The sequence below is a fragment of the Haliaeetus leucocephalus genome, unplaced genomic scaffold, assembly GCF_000737465.1.
Source record: "Haliaeetus leucocephalus isolate CR32 unplaced genomic scaffold, Haliaeetus_leucocephalus-4.0 Scaffold406, whole genome shotgun sequence".
Lineage (NCBI taxonomy): Eukaryota > Metazoa > Chordata > Aves > Accipitriformes > Accipitridae > Haliaeetus > Haliaeetus leucocephalus.
The window spans coordinates 501,806-527,822 of NW_010972842.1; the positions used below are offsets into that span (position 1 = coordinate 501,806).

General features: G+C 41.9%; 1 protein-coding gene across 3 annotated transcripts in view; it reads right to left on the reverse strand.

The window, feature by feature from the left end:
* ST7 (suppression of tumorigenicity 7) overlaps positions 1-26,017 on the reverse strand; it is a 155,594-nt gene that overhangs the window by 62,730 nt on the left and 66,847 nt on the right. For all 3 annotated transcript variants that reach the window (XM_010573992.1, XM_010573990.1, XM_010573991.1), the window contains exons 2-3: positions 10,592-10,674; positions 143-302 (exon numbers count right to left, since the gene is read on the reverse strand). In XM_010573992.1, the coding sequence (XP_010572294.1) occupies positions 143-302; positions 10,592-10,674 (243 nt within the window). The remainder of the gene's footprint in view (positions 1-142; positions 303-10,591; positions 10,675-26,017) is intronic.

Here is a 26,017-nt window from a genome sequence, read left to right on the forward strand (position 1 = left end):
GCCGGCCCGAGGGCCGGGACCCGCCGAGCGACCCCGGCGCCGGAACCGTCAGAAGCACAGCTTCACCCTCACGCCGCCTCGAAAGCCGAGGGAGAGGCGGCAGCTGCCGCGGGGGGGCGCGGGGCGCCCCCCCGCCCCTCACCTGAGACGCTCTGGCGGCTGGAGTCCGCGTCCCCGTTGGCGGCGCTGGCGGCGCTGGGCGCGCTGTTGTCCACCCCGCCCAGCAGAGGGCGCAAGTGGCTCACCGAGACCTGCTCGATGAAGGACGTCCCGTACTTGCGGAAGTACCACCACTCGAAGATCTGCAACACACAGGGAGAGCGCGCCGCGTCAGCGCCCGCCCACGCCACGCCCCGCGGCCGTTAACGGCTGCCCCGTCTCCTCAGCCCGCTCTCCCGTCCCTCAGCGAGGCGACGGAGCCGTGACGGGGCAGAGGCGCAGGCGGGCAGACCCCGGCCTCCCCACGGATCCGCGCCTCCCTCCCTCCCTCCCTCCGCATCCTGAGGGAGGCACCTGCCGGCGTCTTCCCCGCCCCAGGAGCACCGAGGCCCGCTCGCCGCAGCGGCCGGCCGGCCTCCCCCCCTCCCTCCCTCCCCGCGGCACACTGAGAGTTCAAATTTGACCCAAGTTCGTGCCGAATCCGGCAAATCGCTTTAAAAACCTGGTTTACAGGAGGTGAAAAAAAAAAATTTCAATCTTGTCCGCAAAAAGATTTGGGTTGGGTTTCTGGGGTTTTTTAAAGCCAAAGAACCGTACGTCAAATTGTTTCTTTTAAAGGCACTTGAAATTGTTAGGAGCGTTCCTTTAAATTGACTTCTGGAGAAAAAAAAAAAACCCAAAACAGGAGTTCAGCTCCATCCAGTCTGACACCAGCCACGTAAATGGGATGCTGCAGTCAGGAGCATGCTCTCGCCTCCTCTTTCCCCAGCTCCCTCTGCAGTCAAGGGAAAGTGAGGAACAGCAGGTTCACTTGCTCTCCCAGCAATGCTTCCAAAGGAATTTACTGAGCTCAATTTCAAAAATGTTAAAAAATACCAAACAAACTCCAGGAAGCTGAATCCTAGTCCTTTTAGGATTTTTTTTCCCCAACTGAACCGTGTTTTGTTTTGTTTTGTGGCTGGCTTGGGCTGATTCCGAATTAATTTTATTTTCAGGCTTTTGGTTCAGCTAGCAAATCAGAAATGATTATTTATAGAGCTCTACTTGGAAAATCATTCCTCAGCCTAAAAGAACACCTTGTAATTGAAATTATATACATAAATATATATTTGTGGTATTTTCACTGAGAAATTATATTCTTGGGTAAGAGTACATGTATTTCAGGAAACCACATAAACCTGGAAATGAAGACTATTATTTCATATAAATAGAGAAAAGGTTTTGACTGTAAAAACTGTACAGGCACACACGCTTATAATGAGTACGTAAAGTGAGTGTACTTTGCAGCTGCACTTGGATCATCACCAAAACATCTGTATACCAACTGAAACAAAAACAAATCAAAGGGGTTTTGAAATATTTGACAGTATTTGACAGTACTTTGTAAAATTGATTACACTAGAAATTGTGAATGAATGATCTTTGCCCTTTCTATATTACTTGGTGCCTCCATGTTTTTTTGCCAGTGCTGAAAGCTTTTACAAAATCTCCACAAAAAAAAAAGAGAAAGGTTATTTATTAATTCTTACTACAAATAGGCACAATCAGCAACAAGTGAAAGGATTGCATTCACATCTTTGACACCATCGGCACGCTGTCGAGCAGGTTCTGATGGGCCGGCCAGGAGCCAGTAGGCTCTGGAAGGCTTCTTAGGAGTCTACCTGCTGCAGAGAGGTTCGGGCTGGGCTCTACACTCTCCCTCCCACAATATATTTTCATTTTTAAGTTCTCATGAGCTCTTTATGTAACGGAACTGACTTCTGTCTCCATGGGATTGTCTGTAAACAAGATGTATGGGATTTTTCCCCCCTTTAAACCATTCCATAGAGGAAAACCAGAAGATAAACCTTCTGGCACGGTAAGAAAATGTCCCTTTCCAAAGGATACTCCAATGCATTCTATAGTGGGGCTTCCCCTAAGCTCAGCTGTGTTGTTAAAGCATCTAGAGCATTCATACGGAGGAAGCTGACCCTAGCTGCACGGGAATGGAGTGGGAACATAGCTGGTGGCCACTTGAGACAAGTTCACACAAGAGTGCATGGCAGGCCTGGAGATCACTCGGTCTCCAAAACAATCTAATGGCTCTTCTAGGAGACATCAACAAGGAAGAATGGAGCAGTCTGATGAGGAGAAGACAGAAGGGCTATGTGAACACGTAAAGGTCACGAGCACACACTTGGGAAAATAAACAGATGGTCGCAGAGAAACCAGGGCATAAACACACCCAGATCTTTGTGAACTCTACATCCCAGGCGTATCACTGAAAACCCACACAGCCTGGAGAATTCCTCCTGACACAGGCTCCACAGCGTGTTTGTCGCTGTACTCGTTCCATCGGCATGCACTTGCAGCAGCGCCCAGATGGGAATCCTGGGAGCCAGGGACAGAAGGCTAAGGAATATCAGCTGATACACGGGTCAGCTCTATCAGCTGGTACACTTCCCCTGGCATGCACCACTGCCTCCGAATGCTGGAGATGGTGGACAGGGAGCTGGCACAGGTGAGCCAGCTTTGGTTTAAGCTGTTCTCATGCTCTTAGGCACACAACACATTCTAAGAGGCTTAGAATTTAAATCTTATGATCTAAGGCAGCATCTTAACCTAAGCAGGCAGTGTGTGGCTGACCATGAGAGAAAGGCTGTGCCGTAAGGTACAGTCACAGATCTGCTGTGAGCACCTGCTTCTGTTTTATCTTTGGAAACTTTGAAGTGAGACAAGGGGAGTCAAAAGAATCTCAGTAGACATAATAAAGGGGGGTGAAAGATGATGTTTAGCGCTTACATTGTTGAAATTAGCTGAGGTAGAGACAGTCCTTGATAAGAAGAGCTGGTCCCACGAACCAGCCAATGAGGTAAAGACAGTCCTTGATAAGAAGCAGGAGCAGGCCCCAAGAGCCAGCTAAGACTGGTCTTGCGGCTTGGGTGAATACCAAGAAATCACTGAGCCTGCGCAAGGAAAAAGGTTACTAGCGGTGACGAAGAGGAGTCATCTATCTTCATCTCTGCGACCACCAGACAACCACCATAAAGAGGCCCTGCGCAGGCGCAGTTGGGAGGGGACTATGGAAACGACCTCTCGGAGCTAATTTTAATATGAAGCGGGGATAGGTCATGCATATGTATAGGCGTATTGTGAATATGTAATACCTGACTGTATAAACTTGAGGCGAACTGCCGAGTCGGGCGCGCACGACTTTGGTGGGACTACCCCCCGTGCCGCCCAGCGCTGAATGAACATACCTACTTTACAATCTCACTGATTGTGGAGTCTGTTTTCCGCACGTCAGAAGCTTGAACAAATCAAGGCACACAAGCCACAGTTGCACCTGTCCAAGGCCTCAGAGGGAGCGGTTGTTAGGAATCAAAGATTGTACTGAGGCAAGGGACAGTCGGTAAGAATATCGCTGTAATGTAAGTCAGGGACTGAAGTACAGCTGCCAGACTGGCCGCTCAAAACTCTTGGCAGTTACAGACTGTATCTAACAAGCTTCGTACTTTCTTTAAGAGAAGAAAAAGGCCAGATTTTTCAAAATGTGCTAATAAATTCCTGTTCATTATTTCCATCATAATCAGCTTTTAGATAAAAAGTAAAACCCAGAGAGGGAGAGTGAGCAGTACAAGAGCATGCTTGAGCCCACTTGCCCTGCACAAATGTATACCAGCTGGAAAACTGTCACGCTGAATTTTAATGAAACTGAGGATACAAGCAGAAAGAATGTGTATATATATATATATATATGTGCTCACTACTACACTTCAGCTGAGTGACAGGAACTTGCTAGAACATGTGACGCAGCTCTAAGTCTGCCTCCCTAGACTTACAAATACATTAATTACTTTAAAAAATGGCATTAAAGCTCGTAAATTGTTTCAGGCAGCTTTGAAAAATATTTGCAATGTTGAGTGAAGCCAGTGCCAGGAAACATCAGCCAGATCTCAATGGATACAGTGTCTTAGAAATTAAAGCCATAAATCATCACCATAATAAGCCTTTGCTTGCAGTGATTTGTTCAGGGTGTATGAGAAGTTAATCTGTAATCTGGTACTGAAGTCAAAACAATAAATTCTCTTCGCAGAATTTTTGCACCTTTCTCAGACAGTGTCAGCTGTTTTGAAACCTGATTTCTATAAATCAAATTTGATTTCTAACTGCACCAGTCAGTTTGAAAGCAATGTGAAGTCAACAAGCTTTTGACAGTTCAGCAGATGAGAGATCATCTGGCAGAATAATAGCTGACTGTAAGGATTAATTACCCATTGAAAGAGATCTGGATCAGAGAGGAAATTAAAGAGAAAGATCATTTCTGCACCACTTCTGAAAGAACAGGCCACCTCATTTCTGACACATACATACAGTGGGAGGGGAGCTCATCTTCACAGAACTTGTCCCCTTCAGCAGTGGCAAACGTTTCTGGGCTCTTTCTAGTTGGTGCCTGTGCTTTCAAATCAGAACAGGGTCAAACGTACCCAAACCCTCAAGGGATCTTTGAAACCATTATGTTCACAAAGGCCAAGTTAAAACCCTGTTCTGAACATTTCCAGCTTTGTGTGTTTAGAAATCCAAATCTAGAATTTTTTGTTTTTTAATCTGGTATGGGTAACGTTTAATGTAAGAGTATTTGATTTTGAAAAACCCTTATTGATGATTTCTAGAGATGCATGGCTATGAACAAACAACTTGTAGGTGACAAATATACTTGGGTTAAGTAAGAGCCAGTTAATCACTCATCAGATGTCTTCATTTCATAGGAAGTATCATTTCAGATACTTGCTTTAGACTTTTTTTTACTCTTGGTTTTCTGTGCAGGTACTTCTCCTCCCCAGTGCAATGAAAACATTACAGTCATCCTCTTTCTTATCTCTGCTCTCACATACAGACAATCCCAGATCATTTTATTTCTCTGTGTTGCAACAAATCTATTCTGCATCACTTGGATATCTGATCTTCCTGCCTGTTTTTTCAGAACAGATATTCAATCATAAATGCGTCAGTTCACAAGGGATGGTTTTGATGGTGGTTCTCACTGAACCAAGTAGCGATGTCTATCAGCGATTTGAATTATGCTTTCCTGTTTATCATATCCGAGACAGGCATCCTCTCTTACAGTGAAGACTCTCTGCAGTCCTCTCCTAGTGTATGTGTATTGAGTCTTCAACAGAAGCATTAAAGGATTTTGTTTTCTGGCAACTTGCATAGCTCAGAGTTCTCATTCAGCCTCGTAATGAGGCTTCCAGGTCTCTGAGGAGTAAGATTTGGAGTATTCTTCTAATACAAGGGGTGTATACAAGGTAACAATTGATGTAATGGATTTAAATGAAACTTACTCTCTTGAGGAACAGCATAACGATAGTAGAACTTGATTCCATGGTTAAGCCTATTTGATAAATAAAACAGGACCACAGCACAGGTTTGGCTGGCTCAGTCATCCGTGCTGTTTGTTTGCTAGCACACTTCCTGGCCTGTGCCGACTGTCCAAGGCAATGACTGGACGTGTTCTAGGGATATCACAGCCCAGGGGCTGTTTCCAGTAGACAGTGTGGAAAAGATCATCCTGTTTTGGGAGGCAAGAGTGTTTATCCGTATGGATGTGACTATATAATGCTACTTGCCTTCTGACAAAGAAAGCCCCTGGTCTATTTTATTTAGCTGCTATGGGTAGCCAGTAACTCAAGCAGATCCTCCAGTCCTGCCCAGCTTTGCCCTAGGAAACAGTACACCTCTGACCATGCTCTCAGTGTTCTTAACAGCAGTCTCGAAGGCTATGCAGCCCCATTCCTTCAGGATGAAATACACCCATTTAGCATCCTCTTAGACTCTGCTCCTGGTTACTGAACCCCCACTTGTCTTACTCCAAGTAGTCAGCATAAGAAGATACATGCAGTGCTAATGAGCAGCTTATTCAAAAAAAATAGCTATTTACTTACACTTCATCTACCTCTGGAAATACAGATATGGGAAAGAAAATAATGTATTGCCTGGACTAAGCATAGTCATTCTCTCCACACTGGGTAGACCCCAAATACTTACGATACCTTTCTCTTGTCTGTGGACTGGGTTATAGCCTGTCTTCCTACAGACCCTTCCTCTCTCATCTGCTGCACCTTGGCAAGTGTTTCCAGTTTCTTAGGAACTGCCTACAAGGATTCTACCCTCCCTGACCTGTCAGCCTCCACTGAGCAGAGCGGAAACTTTCAACAATTACCACGTATCACTTTTCAGCTGCCAAAGATTGTCCCTGCACAATTGTCAGACTTTCCTGGAGTCTGTGGCAACACCCAGAACTCAGTCACCTCTCTGCCCCTCTGCAGCAGACTACACAAAGGTAACCAAGCAAGCAGAAGAACAATTAACATCTACAGAAAATAAGACAGGTCCCTTCTGTGTTACTCAGGTCCTCTCTCAGACTTCATGTATTAGTACCATTGGCTACAAAAGGCTGGGACTCTCACATACTATACACATACTCGGGTAGTAGCAGACAGTCCAGCTGCTCAATGCTAGCCAGTGTGTAGCCTCAGCACTCATTCTCTACCTCTGTAGACTGGCTTTCTAATTCTTATCTCTGAAAGACCTGGTATTTGTTCATTGCAGAATGCTTCTCAGTGTGTAGCAGAAAACTCTTACTATTGTCCCAAGCTCTGAAATAGAATAATGGGGCATTCTTGGTGGAGATTCAAGACTGGGGTTCACTTCTGCCTGTGCTTTGTTAGAACTAAGACTCCATCAGTTTGCAGTGCAAACGCCACCCGCACTTGCTAACCAACTTTCACTCCGGTGATAACTGTATGTTAAATACGTGGCCTTATTTAGAAATCTCAGTGGCATTTACATAGTTCCAGTTCACAGCACTTACTGGACGTCAGTTGTGTTTCATGACAGTTTTATTACCCTACCTGTGGAAAACCTTCGCCTCTCAGACACTGAATACAATGAGGCTCACTGTATTCTGTGAGACAGAATCCTGTTTTTTTACTGGATTAAAAGTAACTGTGGTGGAACCAAGTTTCCAATACAATATTTCCAATGCAGCTTTGGACTTAATTTGGTTCCTATTTTTGACGCCTAAAATAGTGCAGGGATGAATTTAATATATGCTAAATTGTTCATTTTAAACTATGTGCTGTAGTCAAGTAATTATTAAGGAGAATGCTTGAGATAGAAAAGTCTTTTCTGTACAGTTCTGAGCTATCCAGAAAAGCAGAAAGGTCTGAAATCCTTGCTTCATTTAAGTCACATTGCCTACAGCAAGGCCAGAATTTTACCTAATGAATGAGAACAAAGTAATAGACAAAATAAGATGGGAGAGTAGTGTTTTGCAAAGGAGTCACGCAGCATGCAATTGCCCAAAGCTGAACTCTGCAGAGTCATTGTTTCATGACCCAAACATGAAATAGGAAAAGCATTCACTTTCCCATCAGTTACCACACTTCTGAAATGATGGAATTTTCCATCATTTCATAACCTGCAGTGCTGTGATTTCTCCTTCTGATTAGGAATTGCAGCCAACTGATAATGGAAAGAAATCTGCCAGACCATATGGTGGAAAATTCCAAGGAATGTTACTACACCTAGTCTGAAAAATATCCCTGCAATGTAGATTTGACAAGAGAATGTTTATTTTATAAAAGAGTTTCACTTAATACCATTAGCAGGACTAAGAATCCTTTAGAACTGCAGATGCTGTGTAGTGTGACAGATAAGTGTGTAGTAATGTAGGCAATGTTACAGGGCCATTGGTAAACAGCAAGATTATTAAGAAATAATTAATATGAAGCACTATGGGGCTAGTGATGGGCTAGCACTACCTCACTAGAACCTACTCAGCTGTCTTTCCTGATGCATGGTCTGTTCAACTTGCAGCTTCTTCTTTCCATGACCATGTCTGCTGAGTTCCTTTTCCATCATCCAATTTACAGACCACTTGTTCCTCTCAGCACAGACACCAGCCTCTACAATCTAGGATTCCTGCTGTTACCTGCCTGGCCTATATACCTTTTGCACACTTAGGATGGTGGCATATGAACAGCAGACTACAACTGATAGCAGTAGTGAAGGTCCACAAAAAAAGGCTTTCAATCTTCTTTCAGCCTGTGCCTACACCTCCAACAACTTACTGTTCCTTCAACTTGTTCATAATGGACTTTGTCATGCAGCATTAAGTGAATTTTTTCAGTTAAGGCTCACTCAGTCTAATCTCTTCTTGGAAGGCCTCTATCGGTGCCCTTTTGCCCCTTCTTCATATCACAGTCTTGAATACTCCTTGCCACTGCCTTCCTGTACTTTCCATCAAAGTACAGCACTTTTAGAAATTTCTTGCTCACAAGTCTCCTACTGAGCTCATTCCTCAGAAATTGCCTTCATGACTACAATATAAAATGTACCTACATTTGCAATCATGCTATACACAGGATTTAGTTACAGGTAATTTAGTCTCTCTTCAGTGTTTTTGTTCCTGTTTGATTCTGTAAGGTATTTCTATAGGGCACAAACTGTCTTTTTCTTGCCACCTCCCCCTGCTGTCTTCACTCTCTAACAACAAGTATGGAATTGTGCCTGTGGAACCCATGTTATTTCTCTCATTCCTTCTCATCTTGGCAGTGATGGTGGGGCCCGGCCTTTTGAATGTTTCTTCTTGCTGAGTGAATGTAACATTCAGTATTTTCCTCCCATACATTTGAGTGAGTTGTGCTGAACTGAATCCAAGTCTTACAGGTCTGGCTCCTGGTCATATTCTGAAAGATCTGCTGATGTCTCTGGAGCTCTGTCCTGTGCTTTGGGGCTCAATCCATACAAGGATGATGAATGCCCAAGGTGCAGACATTAAGTAATTGCCTTCTGCTACAAGGAAACCCCAGAGCAAGGCACAGCAGCAGCACACCTGATGCTTTATACCTGAAATCATCTAAGTGATGAGAACTCACAGGGATTCAGGAGTCAAAGATGCCATTTCTTTGCCTACATCAGCTACAGGCAATGTGGAAGTGAGAGGTGTGGATTTCCCACACCAAACTGATACAGTTTAGTCAGGATCCTAGTTGCTTTCAGGTTTCTCTGAGGTCAGTAGATCCGAGGTGATGTGAACCAGCCCCTAGCCATGCCTCTCTCTTTCCACTTACCACTACAGTAACTACACTCCTAAAATTGGTCTCATTGGTCTTCCAATTACATGCCTAGTTTGGTATGGTGAGGGAGGGTCTACAACTGGTATCCAGCAGATTTTAAAAGTGTCCAACTTGTTTTAGACAAAGGACCTAAGACGGACTGAACAAACAAGACTAAACGAAGACAACCTTTCCCTGAGGAGGGGACGTGGAGAGGGAGGTGCTGATCTCTTCTCCCTGGCATCCAGTGACAGGACACGTGGGAATGGTTCAAAGCTGCGCCAGGAGAGGTTTAGACTGGGCATTAGGAAGCATTTCTTTACCGAGAGGGTGGTCAAACACTGGAACAGGCTTCCTAGAGAGGTGGCTGATGGCCCAAGCCTGTCAGTGTTGTAAGAGGCATTTGGACAATGCCCTTAATAACATGTTTTAGCTTTTGGTCAGCCCTGAAGTGGTCAGTTGGACTAGATGATTATTCTATTCTATTCTATTCTATTCTATTCTATTCTATTCTATTCATTTGTATAAGTAGAAAGCCAACTCAGCAGTGAGGAAACAGAACAGTCCAGTATAAGCATAATACCTTAAGTACACCATGCGGATTCTTAGATTTTTTTACCTCCATTTGTTTCTATGAAGACATTAAATAAAATCCAGAGCAAATGCTCTGCTTTGGACTCCTGCACTGTGATGGTATTATGATTCACTCCACTGCATCAGTTTGCACAATGAAGCCCTCAGGGGTTAATATGGGAGAAGGGGTTTTTAAATGGTTTAAAAATACTCCTCAGACCTTTGAACAAATAGGCAGATATGTATTGAAAAAGATTTTTAAAGTGAAGATCTGAAATAATTATCCCTTGGAATCTTGGCACCAGAACAGGCTTCATTGGTAATAACCTGCTCGCTGTTTCCCTAATAAATCCTGCTGTAACTTTCTAAAAGGACCATGCTAATCAGAGATAGTGGTACCTCTCCTACCCTTCTTTTTACTGGCCTTTTTCTCTGTAGCACTTGTCAATGGAAACACTTAACTTGCAAACACTTGTTATGAATTACTGTAGGGTCGTTAGTGGGGCACATTGTCGTTCAAGACTTTTTTCTTCAAAGAAAGACACATAGCACTGAAACATTCTCTCTCTCTCTCTTTTTTTTGTTCCCACAGAAAAAGAAGTATGAATAAAGAAATACAAATTTTATGTACTGCAGAAATGTAAGTTTAAGGAAAAAAAAGAAAAAAAAAGACACCTATTAATCTGGATAAAGCCTGAAATCCCATTCTGGATAATGAAATCAATTTGTAAAGTGATATTAATATATCTACTACTTACCAAAATAAGTCCCGAGATTAATGAGGAAGTGCCTGTCAGGGCAACGTAGAACTTGGGGGTTAATGTGTTCAAAAACATACTCACTGAAAAAGAAAAGAGAGGAAACCATGAGTACAAGAGCAGGACATACATGTTCTCCACATGCGTCCCCTCCTCCTCCCAACTGCTCTCCAACTTCAGATAAGCTATTACCTTAATTCTGATAAAGAAGACAGTTTAAAGAACATTCGGTTCCATCTGCCTAACACGTGATAAAGCAGAGCATCAGACTGCCACATGCAGAATTTTGTTTTCACAATAGAGTCAATCACAAGGCATTGGAAAACAGTTGCACACATGTTTGGGTCTTTCCTATTCCAGTCAGTGCTCCACTGACACCGAGTTCAGGATTCCCCATGAAATACAGAAGACATTTTATTATCTGCCTTTGCTACTCCATTGCAGTTAGAAATCTTAGGGGTCTCAATGTCCTGCATTCAACATCATCTCAATGTCCTGTATGTTCTTGGTGAAACTATCTATCTGGACAAATTTTTAAAAGCGTTTTACTTCTCATTACCTTTGTTCCTCACTTATAAAGTAGGAGATAATAGCATTTTCCTAACTCATTCCACTGCATTAAAGTTGGTGAACCACTCTGTATGACAACAGTGAATAAATGCATAAAACAGATTAGGAAAAGACGTAACTGGCTTTCTGGTAATTAAGGGTGAAAATCATGATAGCTGTCCACATAATCTGAAATCTAGGGCAGAAGCAAAGCCAGGCAAGCTGCAAGGAATGGCAATTCCATCTGTATGGGCTTCTGGAAGTTGAAAGGGCTCTTCTAGTCATGTCACATTTTGGACGCTGCTGAGAGAATCACCAGGTAGTTGAGTTCAGCCCCCTATTGAAAATCGCTATGGCCTTAAGAGAATAAAATAATGTTTTTATAGGTTTTGGATCACTCTACAGAAGCTACTAGAGAGAACTGGAGCTCTTCCACTAAATTCTAGATGTTCAAAACCTCTCAGCTTCCAATCACCTCCATCTTCCACAACTGAAAACATTCTCTATTAAACTACATGGAGGGTTAGAATGCCTTCTGTAAAAAAACCTACTGGTCTCATCCTTAACCAGTGCCAAAGTATTTATCATACATATATACATATATGTATATACATGCATATATATTTATACATATACATGCATCCATGACTGAAGAGGGAACTAACAATAGTTAGCAGGTAAGTTTAAAAGGCTTGTAGCAGACTACCCAACATTCATTAAAACATGCTGATAAAAGCCCTGGATATGTAAGTTCATTCTGTTCCCTTTAGAAATGACACTTACTGAAATTAAATAACATGGAGCCAAAAAATGAAGAGAAGACAAGAACAGCAGAATACAAATCATCAAACATATGATTAATTTTCCGTGACCAGTAAAACAGAAAATTGTTTTCCAGAAATGCATCACTAAAAGAGATTGAAACCCTGCAATTCAGCTACTTTGTTTGGGTTTTGGCTGCATGTTTTCTTTATTTTTTTCTTGAAAAAGTCATAAATTGTTAAAATGGAAGTGTCATTTTCTGCTTCACTGGAGTGGCATTAAGCACCAAGCTGATATTGTAAAGAACTAGTTTAGTGGGTTTTAATTCCATCATTCATTTTCTTTCACAAATGAGTTGGATGCCAGATTCTCAGCTAGTGTAAATCAGCATAACATCCCTAATTTTACTGTGTGCAACACAGCTACACTGATTTATGCCGGCTCTGGCTCAATAGTTGGGACTTTCCCACATCTTATTTCTTTTTTTTCTGTTCCCATTCTTTCTTCCTTTCCCTTTTTTAATGTCTAATACAAGCCAACTTTGAAATACTAGTTCCTGCTTTCTCCAGCCCCAGTACCTGCTAAGAAGGAAGAGGAATGGAGAGACTGAAACAGCTTTGGCTTCTACCAACCACCATGTGTCCTTTAGAAGAAATATTCCTCATTCTGGAATGCAAACGTAAGCCAGAGACATAACCAAACTGTGTCACTGGGGAAATTTCAGACTGCCAGTGAAACTACTTCTTCTGCTTAGGTCAGTGTATTCCTGAGAGACAATATGCTATGATGGGGCATAGATGTCCATGTCCCCCATGTAGCACAGTGCTGCTGCAGTGCCAACAATAACATGAAAAGCCAGGCAGCAGGGGACTTTACAGAGGTGCTTTCTCTTACATTCCTCTGACATAGCTTCACAGCTCATGGAGTCCTGGAATTTCTCCTATTAAACTGGAAAATTTTTCCCATTACCCTGGAGGAAATTTGGTTTCCAAAATTGTGAAGCCACCTAAGCCCCCTGTGTTTTAGAAGATTCCACAAGAGGATATCCGTTGAATAAGGATACAGTCTATATGCTTTAAATCCCTATTGCCTGTTTCACTAAGAAATGCTGCAAAGAGAACAAAATTTCTTAAGCAGTGATGAGATACTCACTTATCATTACTGACTGCCATCAATAAAATTTCCTTTGGGAAATGCATCCCCATTTGGAAGAGCCCTCACGACAAATGAGCTCCATGGAGTTCATCAATGGAGTAGAATGAATGAGGCTTTTAAGAAATGCTGTTAGCTTTTCTCTGTGACCACTCTTTTACAAGCAATGTACACTGATTTATAGACAAAACCTCAGATCTGAACAGAAATAGGATTTTATTTAGCTGTCATTACTGCTTTCTTCTTTGCTTGCATGTATACTGGTGCTCCTTTATGCTCTTTACTATAGGCTGCTACAATTCATCACTTTTACAGCTTAGTCATGGGAACTGGCAAGGTGAACAGGTACGATGCTGGATGCTTTTAGACTGTATGGGCCAGACTACCAGCTAACTGGAATAGCTCAGCTGATTTGCTACAGTTGTACTCAGCTACCAGAGTTGCTTCTCTGGACTGTATCTTCCTAATCCTTTTGCCATTCTTCTTCCCACTCATTAAATATAAGAATCTTCTGTTCCTTTACGAAAACTATCAACTTCTGCCAATTAACTACCCTCCCAGTTCCTTTGTCTCCATAAATATTATTAACAAAAACAAACACTTTCTAATAAGCAACATATCTCCAAAACAGTAAAACTAAGCACTGGAGGATCTGTGGTCAGACTATTTTTATTCTGAAGTCAATGAGAATTCAGTCATTGTTTCAGTGGAAACTACATCAAGGCTTAGTTCTCATAATATTAATCCCAAAAGTAAAAATCAACCCACTTTTGGGTTATCTGATATATATCATTATCCAGAAGTGAGCATTTCTTTACAGTCAGCATTCTGACACTGGAGAAATCACTATCACACCCAATGTCTCCATCCTGTAATGGACTCATGTTTCCTTCAGTGTGTCGCAGTAAACTAGAGCCATTAGATAATGCTAAGTGTCCATCTGCCTAAATTTGGATAGCAGTATTTTTCTTCACTATTTCCATTTGATGAAGTAGCAGGATTGAGGAGCAGAGAGAGATTTCTGAGAAAAGAGAGCTGAAGATACCAGAAGATGGCTGCAGAATAAAGAAGCCAAGTAGAATCACCATCAAAAGGTGGTACTGTATGTCCTTTCCTCTGAATTCATAACATGCCAGTGTATGCCTAATTATTTCTGTCCGCAAAGGGAAGATGGTGCAGTTATTCAGCTTGGAGTATCATCTCTTGTCTGTAACTTGGTAGGACTTTAAAAGAGCAACTAATGAGTATCTAGAGAAAGAAATTTGCCTGATGTTCCTACAGTGCCAACTCATTTGAAATTACTGTCAAATCCCAATTATTTCCACAGGCTTCTGATGATGAATGATTTATTTTAGGTGTGTTAGTAGAGATGATGGAATACAGTACAGCCTGCTTTTTTTTTTAAAAGAAAACCAGCATGACCTATAAATGCTGTCTAAACAAGCCACGCATGTCTGCTTGTAAGAGGCTCCTGGCCATACAAATACCAATCACCCTCTTTCTTCCCTTCTCTTTATTGCGTTCATATTAATCATGCTTGAGTCATCCAGAATAAGGCACTATTTACATTTCCAAAGGTGCCTAAGTTACATAGGTAAATCATTCCATCCTGTTGTATAATACCTAGGGAAGGACTGTTATTTCGTTGTTAACTGTACATGCTCACAGAGATGAATTTACATCCTATACAATTCATGGCAGACAAGCTAAAAAAGCACACAAGTCATGTCTAATATTCCCTGTTGAGGCTAATCAAAAGAGATGATTGAAATGTTCTTGAAAGCTGATGCCATTTCATTCCCATTATATATGTTATTCATTGCCAATACTCGTGATTCATTCTCACCATGGGAATAAACAACAGAGGAAAATCCAGATATTTTTCAAGCAACAAAATCCTCTAATTATGTAAAATGTATCACTCAACACGATAAAACACTATGTTGTTTTAAAAATTTCTTCAAGGACTTGAGGCATTCACATTTCAAGCATGTGAGGAACCACAGTAGGAGGGAAATACTGGGGTTAAATTGCTCAAGGTATCATCGTGCTGCTTTATCAGTTAATTACATTAGAAGATCATTAGGGGAGGGAGCATTGCAAACTACCTACAATTCCCACATGTGGATCTACTAAAATGACAGCCCCATTACCTACTTCTGAATGTGAGGTTATGTAGCTTGCACAGTAAGGTGCAAATAAAAATCTAATTGCAACGTTACATTAACCATATACACAAACAGATCAAGCAAAGCCAGGACTGCATCATTTATGGCACTTCTAAGAGGAAAAATAATTCCCCCAACAGAATGTTATCTTAAAATACAAATAAAATTAAATATATATCAATAACTTAGCATAAATAAAAAGATGAATTGCAGACCCAGAATTAAAGATCAAACAAAAACAACAATCCAAATATACCGAAATACACATAAAAGCACAGCTCTTTTTGTGCCAGTATCTGTGCTCCTAAGTGAGACAAGGTTTCTGGGTACAGTAGTAACTTTTATAAGAACAAATAGCCAGAAAACAGAAAAGTTTATAGTCACAGAGCCCTTCTAGTGCATTACTCGTACTAAAGTTATTATGGCTAAAATATGTGCATCCCTAAGAAATTTTGCTGCACTTTCTGTCTCCATCCTCCATAATACTTGCTTGGTATGCAGACCAATGCAAATTCTTGCAACACTAGTGCCATGAGCCCAAATCCTTTACAGAGGCAAAAAGCTAAGAAACCTATCGTTGAAGACCTTTGACACAGCAATTCAGCTTCTTTTTACTGCAACCATCCATTCAAGCTGATGTTCAAACATGGTACAGAGGATGGGGCAGTGACCGGCTTATTTCACAGGGGCCTCAGCATGGATTAATGCAGGCCCCTGATTCAAAGTTGTTGCAGCAGTGAAGAGCTCTTCTACCAAAGTGTCAGCAAAGAGGGCAAAATAAAGTTCAATAAACTTCTTTTAATAAACGTATAACATTCCCCTCTCTGAGTACAAAGCACTGCATACACTTGACTTTGAACTATTTATACACAACCTTTTTGAACACTCTAACCCATCCCTTGTAAGAATGTTAACAATACACTTTGGGGAAAACATGCTAGGGTCAGGCTGAATTACATGTTATATACTATGATGGCCTCCAGCTCAATATAAATACAAACCCCACTAGATGTAATGCTAGCCCAGGGCATTGTCTCAGAAAAAAATATCTTTTACCATTTACCAGGGTTTTCCCTGGGAAACTACTAAGATTTTTTTTTTACTTCTTCAGACTTCCTGAAGAAATTACCAAAGAAGAAGTAAGCATTCAAAAGTTTAAGAATGCTGCAGAGTGAGTTTCATTTTTACTTGTTGCAAATGCTACACAACTTCCTTCTATAAGGCCTTTGTGTAGATCTGTTTTCAAAACTTGAAAAAAATTGTCACTCAGAAACAAACATGTGGCCATTCCAGGCAGAAACAGCTGGTGTCTGTGCTGTGCACAAGGAAATCCAGATGCCCACTCAGTTTGTTCAACCGCCTGCTCTTGTCCTAAAGGCATGAGGCTGAACGAGAGTCACATTCAGACGTCTGGAGCCTAAGCTAATGGCCAGTGAAGTGGTCCGTTGCTCTCAACAAATGCTGGATCAGAGCCCAGGTGAGAGAAAATGGTGACGTGCCAAAAGCTACCTATTACTTCAGATAAATAATGAATTCTGATTAACTACATAGTTGTGCATCATCAAAGTTCTGCCTTACAGATATTTCTAATTAGTGAAATAAAACTTTCTGAAGACCACCACACTCTCTCTTCCACATTTCCACATCTTAAATGTAGGTTTTCCCTTTCAACAGAATACCTTTACCACGATAAAAAGGGAGAGTGAGCAGGGATGGTCTATTCTGGAGAGAAGTTGCGTATCATCGGAGAGGCTTTCAGCACAAAGCTCAGCCCAAAGATAAGAAAGAGCAGAAGGCAATAATACAGTACCAGTTCCAGGTCAAAAACATTCAAGTGAATTTACTTAAAACTGAAAAATAAAAAATTTTGAAGGTTACAGGTGACAGCAATAACATTTTCTCCACTTTGTGACCCAGTGGCCCACTGAGCAAATTATATCCAGCACAGAAAACTGAAACAAATCTTAGCAAATGCAGTCCGTCTTTTCCCAAACAACCCTGCCTGAGGATTGCTAACAAATTCAATTGAATCATTCTCCTCAACATTTTAACACAGTAAATATCTGAAAACCAAGGTGACACAATGATAAGCGCTGGCCTGCTTTTCAACACCAGGTCTATATTCATGTTATAATGTCCAAAAGTTATCGGATCGGTCAAAATCCTGTCTCAGAGAGTGCATTAACAATTCAGCCTGTTAGACATTAAGATTGCTCATCCCCACTGGGAATAATATACAGGGAAACATAATTGATAAGAGACAAGAGCCATCACAGAACGGAGGGCAGAAGGACATACAGGTGAATCAAGGAAACCAGATCTGGAAGACAAAAAACCCACTTAGACGCTACTATGCCTTGGGAAAGGGAAAAGAAATGAAAACCAGATTAGAGATAGACAAGTATAATACAGAGATGAGTTAAAAGAAAATTAAAAAATGGAATGGCGATAAAAGCAACATGCATAGAAAGAAGATGATAGAGACAAGAACAGCAAAAGCAAAAAAGACACGCAAGAAATGACATATGCAACATGAATGTAAATAAAGGCTATTTTTACTTTAGCAAAAGATGGTTTGCAATTCAGAAGTATCTTTTCACTGGGAGAAATAAGACTGCCAACAATAACAGCTTTGGTCATTCAGGCAGAGATACCGTCAACAAGTTATTCCTTGGTAGCAAATACACCCCAAAGCCTTGTCTCACAAACTAAGGCACTTAACACAAGATGCCACTAAAGATTCCCGTTCTCAACTATATTTTCCCAGAGTGACCTGCTAAGGTCAGCTGCTACACTTTCCCCCAGGAACAGGCAGGCTGGACATAAAAGTACAGGATGTGCTATACCCACCCCAAGAAAAATGTTCTCTCTTGTGAATTTAAACACTAAAACCAACTTAGGATAGCGAGACTCAAGCACAGGTTTTTGCTATTGCATTTGTCTGAGATCATGAACTCCCTACCTCGTGGATTTGGGGAGAATAAAAGTATGGATAAAAAAAGATCAACTTTCCCCCATGAGAGCAGCTATTATAATGCAAACTTGCTGCCATATAGTTGCCCCTGCCAAGGGACAGGGACATTCCCTCTTGCTCTCACAATGCAGGGGTGACATGAGTTAATTACACAGCTCCTGTTAATTGCAGAGCATGATGCATGAACACCAAGATTTGTTAATATATTGGCAGCAAAAAACCCATTTAAAAAAAACCCCAAAACAAAACCAAAAAAAACCCCCGAGCATTTCCATTTAAAGAAAAAGAAAATGAGGGAGAAACCATTTCCTGGGCTTTTACAGCCCTCAGCTGTCAAAGATTGAACTCCTGTGCATTTCTTTATGACCATTACAGTGTCCTAATGCTAAAAGCAGACTCCTGGTATTAATAATGTACAAGTGGAAGGGAGGAACTGGGCCAAATAAGAATGAGGCACAAAAGATGAGCAATGACGTATTGAGTAGAGATATTAATATCTGGATTTTTTTGAGCTGTGGATGTGTAAAATTGGGTTGTTGCTTGGTTCTTAAGTCAAATTCTCTTGCAACACTTTCAACATCAATTCTTCTAAAATCAGGTTGCTTGCAAATTGATTTGAAACACTGTCGTTATACACATCTCCCCTGCAGATTTTAGAGTTTCAAGAAACCTATGAGTCCTTGTCTTAATTTTTACTTCAGTGTTGCACTGCACGAGGAAGCGCTCTCTCAGATTTGTGATGGGGGATTTCCTTCACTGTGCAATGGTACAAGGTGTCTTTGTAGGCAGAACCAGTCCAGATACTGGAGAAGGCACCTTCACAGTTAGCTTGTGGTTTCCTTTTCTAATCACACACATCTTAGCATGTGTGTGTATCAGCAATTTCCCCAACACAAAAGCAGGGGAAATCCTGATGTGATGCTACAGTCAAATGAGGATGCATTCCCTGATGGTCTCCCATGTGACTGCAGAGTATCACCGTGCATAGACATCTTCTACCTTCTTTTAGATACACACTTGTAAGAGAAAGCTGAGATCTTCAGAGTACAGCTGTTGCACGGTTTATGAGGTAGATGATTTTAAGACTTCTAAGTCTTCAATTTAAGGCACACAGCAATTGGGCTCATTGAAAACCGATAGTAATGCACTTCATTGCAAAAATGTACCTAAGAACTGCAACAAAATTACCGTATTCTCCACTCTGCACCCCAAAGTGTTCAAACAAATCTGTATTTTAGAATTATTCTTAACATCAACTAATCATTCACGTAACTGAACTGATAAACAGCTTTATCCAGTTTGGACAGGCACTGTTTGTGAAGTCAAATCTACACCTTAACTGTCGCTTATTCTGAGGCATTACACAGATTTATGTGGTTTAGCCTTTCAAAGCTGTATTAAAACAAAAGCCAATTACTAAACCTCATTATCTGGAATCATTTAAGACAATTAATGGCTTTTGTTCCAAGTGCCAGATCAGCACAGTTCTCTCAATGGAACAGGGTAAGTTTTGCCCTCTTCTTTCATGCAACACTCAGGGAGGTAAGAGCTCCATTAAATCTTTTTGATTTTGGTTCATTAGCTGTCTAAAGAATACCCTAAACTAAAAGTTTGCCACAGTGATTAATTCCAATGCCACAGATAACAAAGGCTAATCTACTCTAGAAAGACAAATCATGCAAAGAGTTTTCACCACCAACTCCTGGCATTCCACAAAAGAGAAAATATCCCATGGGTTCCCATCATCCAGGAACGCTAAGACAAAAAGAAGAGGCACATGAACAAAGCACCCTCGGCTGCCCTGCAGCCTCCTTTTGTGCCTCCTTTTGTTCCGGGCAGGATTTGATATGAGTGCTAAACCTACAGATATGAGCAGTGCTGCATCTTCCATCCTTGCTTGTGTGTTGCATTCATAGGCATACAAAGATGAGGATCATCATGTTTTGTGCATCCAAAAAAATCGTCTCGGCAATGAAAAAAATTCAGAAAATATGGCTGAAATTTGCATCTTGGCTGAAATTTTTACTATTTTTCAGATACCTTTTTTTTTTAATTTATTCTGGAGAAATATTCTGTTCCAGACATTTCTGTTCTAACCTCGATAGCCTCACTCTATATAGCACATCTATTCCAAGAGTCTCTAAGATGCTGATCTCTTCACATGCAAGAAATTGCAAGGTGCTTCTTGGAATGGAGGTGATTGGAAAACATTTTCATAATTAGAGCCAGCAACCTCCTGAAAACTCCCTGGAGATCTACAATAGCTAATATCATTATCCTGTCACTGAAAACTCATCTATGCTTCCTACTTACAAAATCAATAGGGTGTTCATGCCATTTTTCTCCTATGAGAAGTTTCTACCTGTGATAAATTTCTGTATTAGGCAGGGATTTTTTTTGCAGTAATTGATGGTCTAGGTAATGTGCCACAAAAAGAAGGGGAAAAAGAATTTTCCATCGAGTGTGTTTCATTATTCGTATGTATCTAATAATCAACTTTCCCCTTCAAGGCATCTTAAAGCTGAGTGACTCACACAGTAATTGCACCAAATGCAAAAGAAGACAAGTTAAGTAGAAAACTTTTACCTCTTTGCCTCCATTTTGGGGTGTTTCAAAGAAAGCATAGCAGCAGGTTTGACAAGTGCTGTATAATTTCCATTGTCTACTAGTCTCTCGGGACACCCAAAACATTAAAATGGAAAAGGCTCTGCGGTAACTCTGTAGACAGAACTGCAATCTGCATTCAGGACCTGACTGATGAGGAGACAAACTTCGGGGGAGGATTTTGCATAATAAAGATTTTCAGTAGAGTGAGCTCCAGAGAAAGAATTTCCAACCAAATGCACAGAAAATGGCGCAGCAGAGGCTAAGGGAGCACCCCTCTCACACAGCCTTACGGATGTATAGCCGGATGTACAGACTTTTAAAACACAATCATCTTGTTGCTGGCATGATCCTCCTGTCCTTGTAGGCAGTGAGTCTCTCTCCAGTGCAATTTCCTCCAAAGGTCTCGCGTGCCCGCTAGACAAAACTGGACTGTCTATAGTTTTAAAGCTTGTTTTGTTTCATGAGAAGACAAATAAAATGCCACTTAGACTACCTCATTAACATTAACAATAATGATGTTATTTGATTTAGCCTTTGATGAAATCCCAGGAGAAAAGGCAGCGCAAGACACCCACTATTTTTCTTACTGAATATTTGATGGTTTTAATTCCAAACATGGGCCGTGGCTGACCTGGCTGAAAGCAACTGTGAAATAGCATTCTGACCAATAGAGTCTTCCTCAGTTTTCCTTTCTTCTGTTTAAAATTAATTGATCTTTTCAGAGGTGGGTCTCCTCATGAAGGCAGGAGGGACCACAGACGAAGTGGGGCAGGACTCGCAGGCAGAACTCAGCGGGGCTGCGTTAGAGCCGTGCAGAACTGCCACTCGACCTGGCGCAGCAGTCAGGCTGCTCAGGAACACCGCACAAATACACTAACCCCAGCACTCTCTGTTACCCACCAGCTACTGACAGATCTCTCTTCCTCTAAAGCCTAACAGTGTGGAGAGAGAAGCAAAAAATGCAAGACTAAATTAGCCAAATGCAGCATACCTGATAGACGAGAAGCTTGCATGAGAAGTAACAAACACCTGCACGGGACCTACTATAACCTGTGTTCTCATCCCTGTTGTGGACCCAGTCAAATACTGTATTGGCTCTAACTTGAAAATTCAAAGCTGTGTTTGGAAGTTCCCATCTTTAGGGCCAGCCTGGGAGCTGTGAAAGTAAATGCCCATTCACCTGTCTGAATTCTCCAGGTGGACATCAAGAAGCTGAAGAATGCACCCTCACATTTTAGTAAATAACTCTGGGGCAATATTCTGCATGTCACGCCTTATCAAACTACAGCTGGATTGCAGATACTGTGATGCAGAAAGCAGCTTAACAACAACAACAACAACAAAGTATTTCTCTTTGTGATTAACAAGCTATGTCTTGTTTTTTGCGCATTGCCCTGTGAGAAAGCTGCTGAGCTAAATGGAGGGCATGCCAGAAGCACGGCCAGTCAGCAGCGCTGCCCTTCCCTTCCACAGCGTCATGCCGATCGGGGTCTCCAACAAGCAGGTAATGCTTGAAGAACCTCTTTGCAAGTTCCCCCCTTGACTCTGACTTGAGCTATGGGAACTCCGAGTTCCTCAAAAATCAGGCCAAGATGGCTCAAATCAAATGTCTGCAATCAGAAACTGGTTTTGAAAGTCTGGCCAGGCAGGCAGTGAGTCACCGAAGTGAGACGAACCTCAGGAGCTCGGCTTTCCATTCTCCAGGGGGTGGCAAGACCTGAGCACTGAGCAAACCTGGTGACCGCTGCCTGGACTCATTTCCAAATGTGACTGAACGCTACTTCGCCACTGCACTCAGTGACCAGAGAAGGCCGTGCTGCAAAAGCAGCCCACCAAAATGCTGTGATTTTTCTTGCATCTGCTTGTTCCTCTTCTGTTCATGTTAGTATATCTAGGACTAGTAGCCATGGCTATGTTAATCCTCAGATACTGGTGGTTAATTATGACAATCACTGCATTGGGATTTTTTCTGCTGTCCTTTAAGTTGACCTACTCAGATCACCAGGGAAAGATTGTCTTTGAAGCTAAAACTTACCAGGTTTTCTCTTAATGCAGTAGCAAAAGTTTCTGGAATTTTTGGGGGGCTGGGGGATAATGTCAGCAAAAAGATTCAACAACCGAGGGACCTCACATCCACTCCCAGGTTCTCCTAGACATGCGGTTAGGAACTAGCTTCTCTGGCCCTTGAGGAAGAGCAATAGGAAAGTGATCTCCAAGTGTGTGGCACACGGAGCTGATTCCCCTCTGAACACACACAGCTGAATGAGCAACTGCTTCAGCAGAAAAATCCAGAAGAAAACTTTGAGAATGGCAGAATACCAAAATCAATACAGCGACAGAGTCAAAGCGCACTCTGGTACAGAAAACTCAAAGAGGGAACGCAAAATTATTGTGGTAGACTACTTAACTTAATGCTTTCCAAAATGCTACTTGGCTCAGAAACAGAGAGATTCGGAACCTGCTAAGTGTGTTTAAGTGCTTGGAATTGTGGCATTTAAATGACCAACAAAACCCTTAATGCTCATTATTCAAAGCACGAAATACCACAGAGAGAAGGGCAGCTGACTTTCTGGCTAGAAGTGCCCATTAGAGAGATGCACTTAGGGATATATAATACCGAAGCAACACGGAATTTGCAATAAAGTTTGGCTTCTGCTCCCAGCTTCGTGGCTGGCTTGCCTGCGAGTCTTTCAGTGCAGTGTTTTGGGGCTTGGGTTCCCTGCCTGTGCTTTGGGAAGAGACCTAAGGAACATTTTGTGTGCAGAAGCAGCAGAGATCTTTGCATTTATTTATAGCCCCCCTGTTGTTTTCTTCACTTACGTGTAGCACCTTCCTAAACACCAGCAAAAAGTCAATTGTTCTGGCCTTCTCCAAGGACTGCTTCTGGTAGTGTCACCCTCCAAACCGAGAAGGCATTACAGAAAATAGCTGATCATATCCAAAGGAAAGTATTTCATTTCGTGCTTTCCAGCAGACCTGATCTCGGTCCAGCCTGTCGCAGGACCGCACGGTAGTCTATGCTACGGTGGTCTGTGAAGCAGACTTGCCTGCTCTCACTATATAAAGGGGTTGGAAGATGAAGCTTTGATTAGAACAAAAAACTAACACAGCTTCGCAGCCTTAAAAACTCCCTACAGCAGTGAAAGTGAATGCTACATATAACCTACTGTGTTTGGGCTGGGCCTCCCTGTTTTTGGCTACCATCTCCCCATTTTCTTTGTTACTCTGTAAAAAGAAAAATAGCTCCCAAAAGGAGGTTCCTCTGAGCTCCAGCAACATTAGCACTATTAAGGTAAGGGTCCCTTGAAGAGCTCTTTTTTGTATTATGCAATTAATATTTCAGATGGTGAAGAGCTGCCCCTGAGCGGAAAGATCCCGAACTCTGAAAATCAGTAACATCATCAGTCGGGCATCCAGGAAAACCATCTGAGCTTGTTAAGGCATTGCTGCCTGAAGGAAACGGTGCGATGCCCGAATACGTGCTACAGCTCGCCAGCAAAGCCAAGCGCAGAGTTGATACTGGCAGCAGAAGCCAAAGGCAGGAGATGCCAATAGGTCTGCGAGCTTGAAATGGTATCAAGAGATGTTACCATTTTGTAGCCGTGTTAAAAAATGTATTTGGCTGACATGCAGTGGGGCAAGATTTCTTTCCTTGTGCATGAATGCATCAATAAAGAAATATTAACCCTTTCCCAAAAGCATTCACAATTTTCTCAGTGAAGCATAATACTAAAAAAAAAAATTAACTGTTTGCGAAAACCCAGATTTTTTTTCCCATTAACAAGTCCTTTGCCCTGAAGACATCTGATTTTTAGATTTAATAAATAAATCCAGTCTTCTTTTACCTGGGAGTTATGAACACGGCTTTGTGGAAAAAATGTACCTCCTGAATTGGAAATGTCGTAATACGTTTCTGGACTTCTCCAAAATGGTGGTTTCCTTTTGCTGAGCAGTAAGACTCCTGAGGAAACTACTCCAAGTTTGTTACTCACGAATTACACTCATAATTTGGATAATTAACTAAATGCCACAGAGTCATTATCTTTTCCCTAAAGCTGTTTTTTTTCTGTAGGAGTTTTCCCAAGTTAATTTCATATTGTTGGTTTTCCCAAGTTAATTTAATACTGCCCAAAAGGTAAATCCTTCAGAGATTAGTTAGTCTCAAACCAGAGCTAGGCAGACAACTTGCAGTGTTTTTTTGCATTTTAAGTACGTTGCTCTTACTGGTTTTCAAGAACAAGGAAACATTTTTAATCCTATGCTTGATTGCTCCTATGAGGCAAAGCAAAAAGGGAAGGCAAGAGGACATTGTTTAGAAAAACAAAGCTCTCTGCCCCATCTGCCACTCTCACTGCTGTCAATGCTGTTCAGCTGCGAGAAAATGCCGACTGCATCGATAAATGTCAGCAGACCTGAAGTGCCACAAATTGCCGCAGCCGTTTCTCCCATAATGAGGTTTTGGGAAATGCAGGCAAATACTATAGAAGAGGCAATGCTAGATGAGCATCGCTGAGGCAAAATTACAAGTAAACACGTAGCACAGAAGTTTAAATGAATAATTAAAGCAAACCCTTCTGAGTTACAGCGTGCTGCCTGGGTGTTTGAAAACGAGCCCCTGAGGAGCGGTTAAGGAGAGGGCTCTTCACTCAAGTGGCCCAGGAGGTTCTCGGGGGCTGGAGAACCTCCCCGGCATGCAGAGCACACCGATACCGAGCAGCGCAGCTTGCCTTCGGCTGGGCTGCAAAGGCGAAACAGAATTTTTATCCTGCAGTTTCACACTTATTTCATATGGAACCAAGCAATTTCTGCCAAATCCTTACCGGTAAGGCTGAATAAGCAGAAAAAAAGAAAGGAAAATCAAGAAAATGAAACAAGACTGGGATTCTCTATTGACAGCCATTAACTGTATCATTTTCTTTCTGGGTAGACCACTGCTGCTTTTTCTGTTTTGCCCTGAGCAGACAGAAATTTTTTCACCACGGTTATACTCCTTTTCTTTGAAATGTTTATCACCAGGAGCACTCCACAGAGCTGACAGGGAAAGCACTGAGGCTCTGCTAGCAAGTGGGCTCACTAAGATATTTTGCTCGAGGCCAGCATCAGTGGAAACCAAAGTGCTCTCCATACATCTGACGAGCTGAGGTGGTTGCGTGGGTCCGAAAGACTGAATTATTTGTTCTTCCATCTCTTCAGGGCACACCTGCAGTTTGTAAG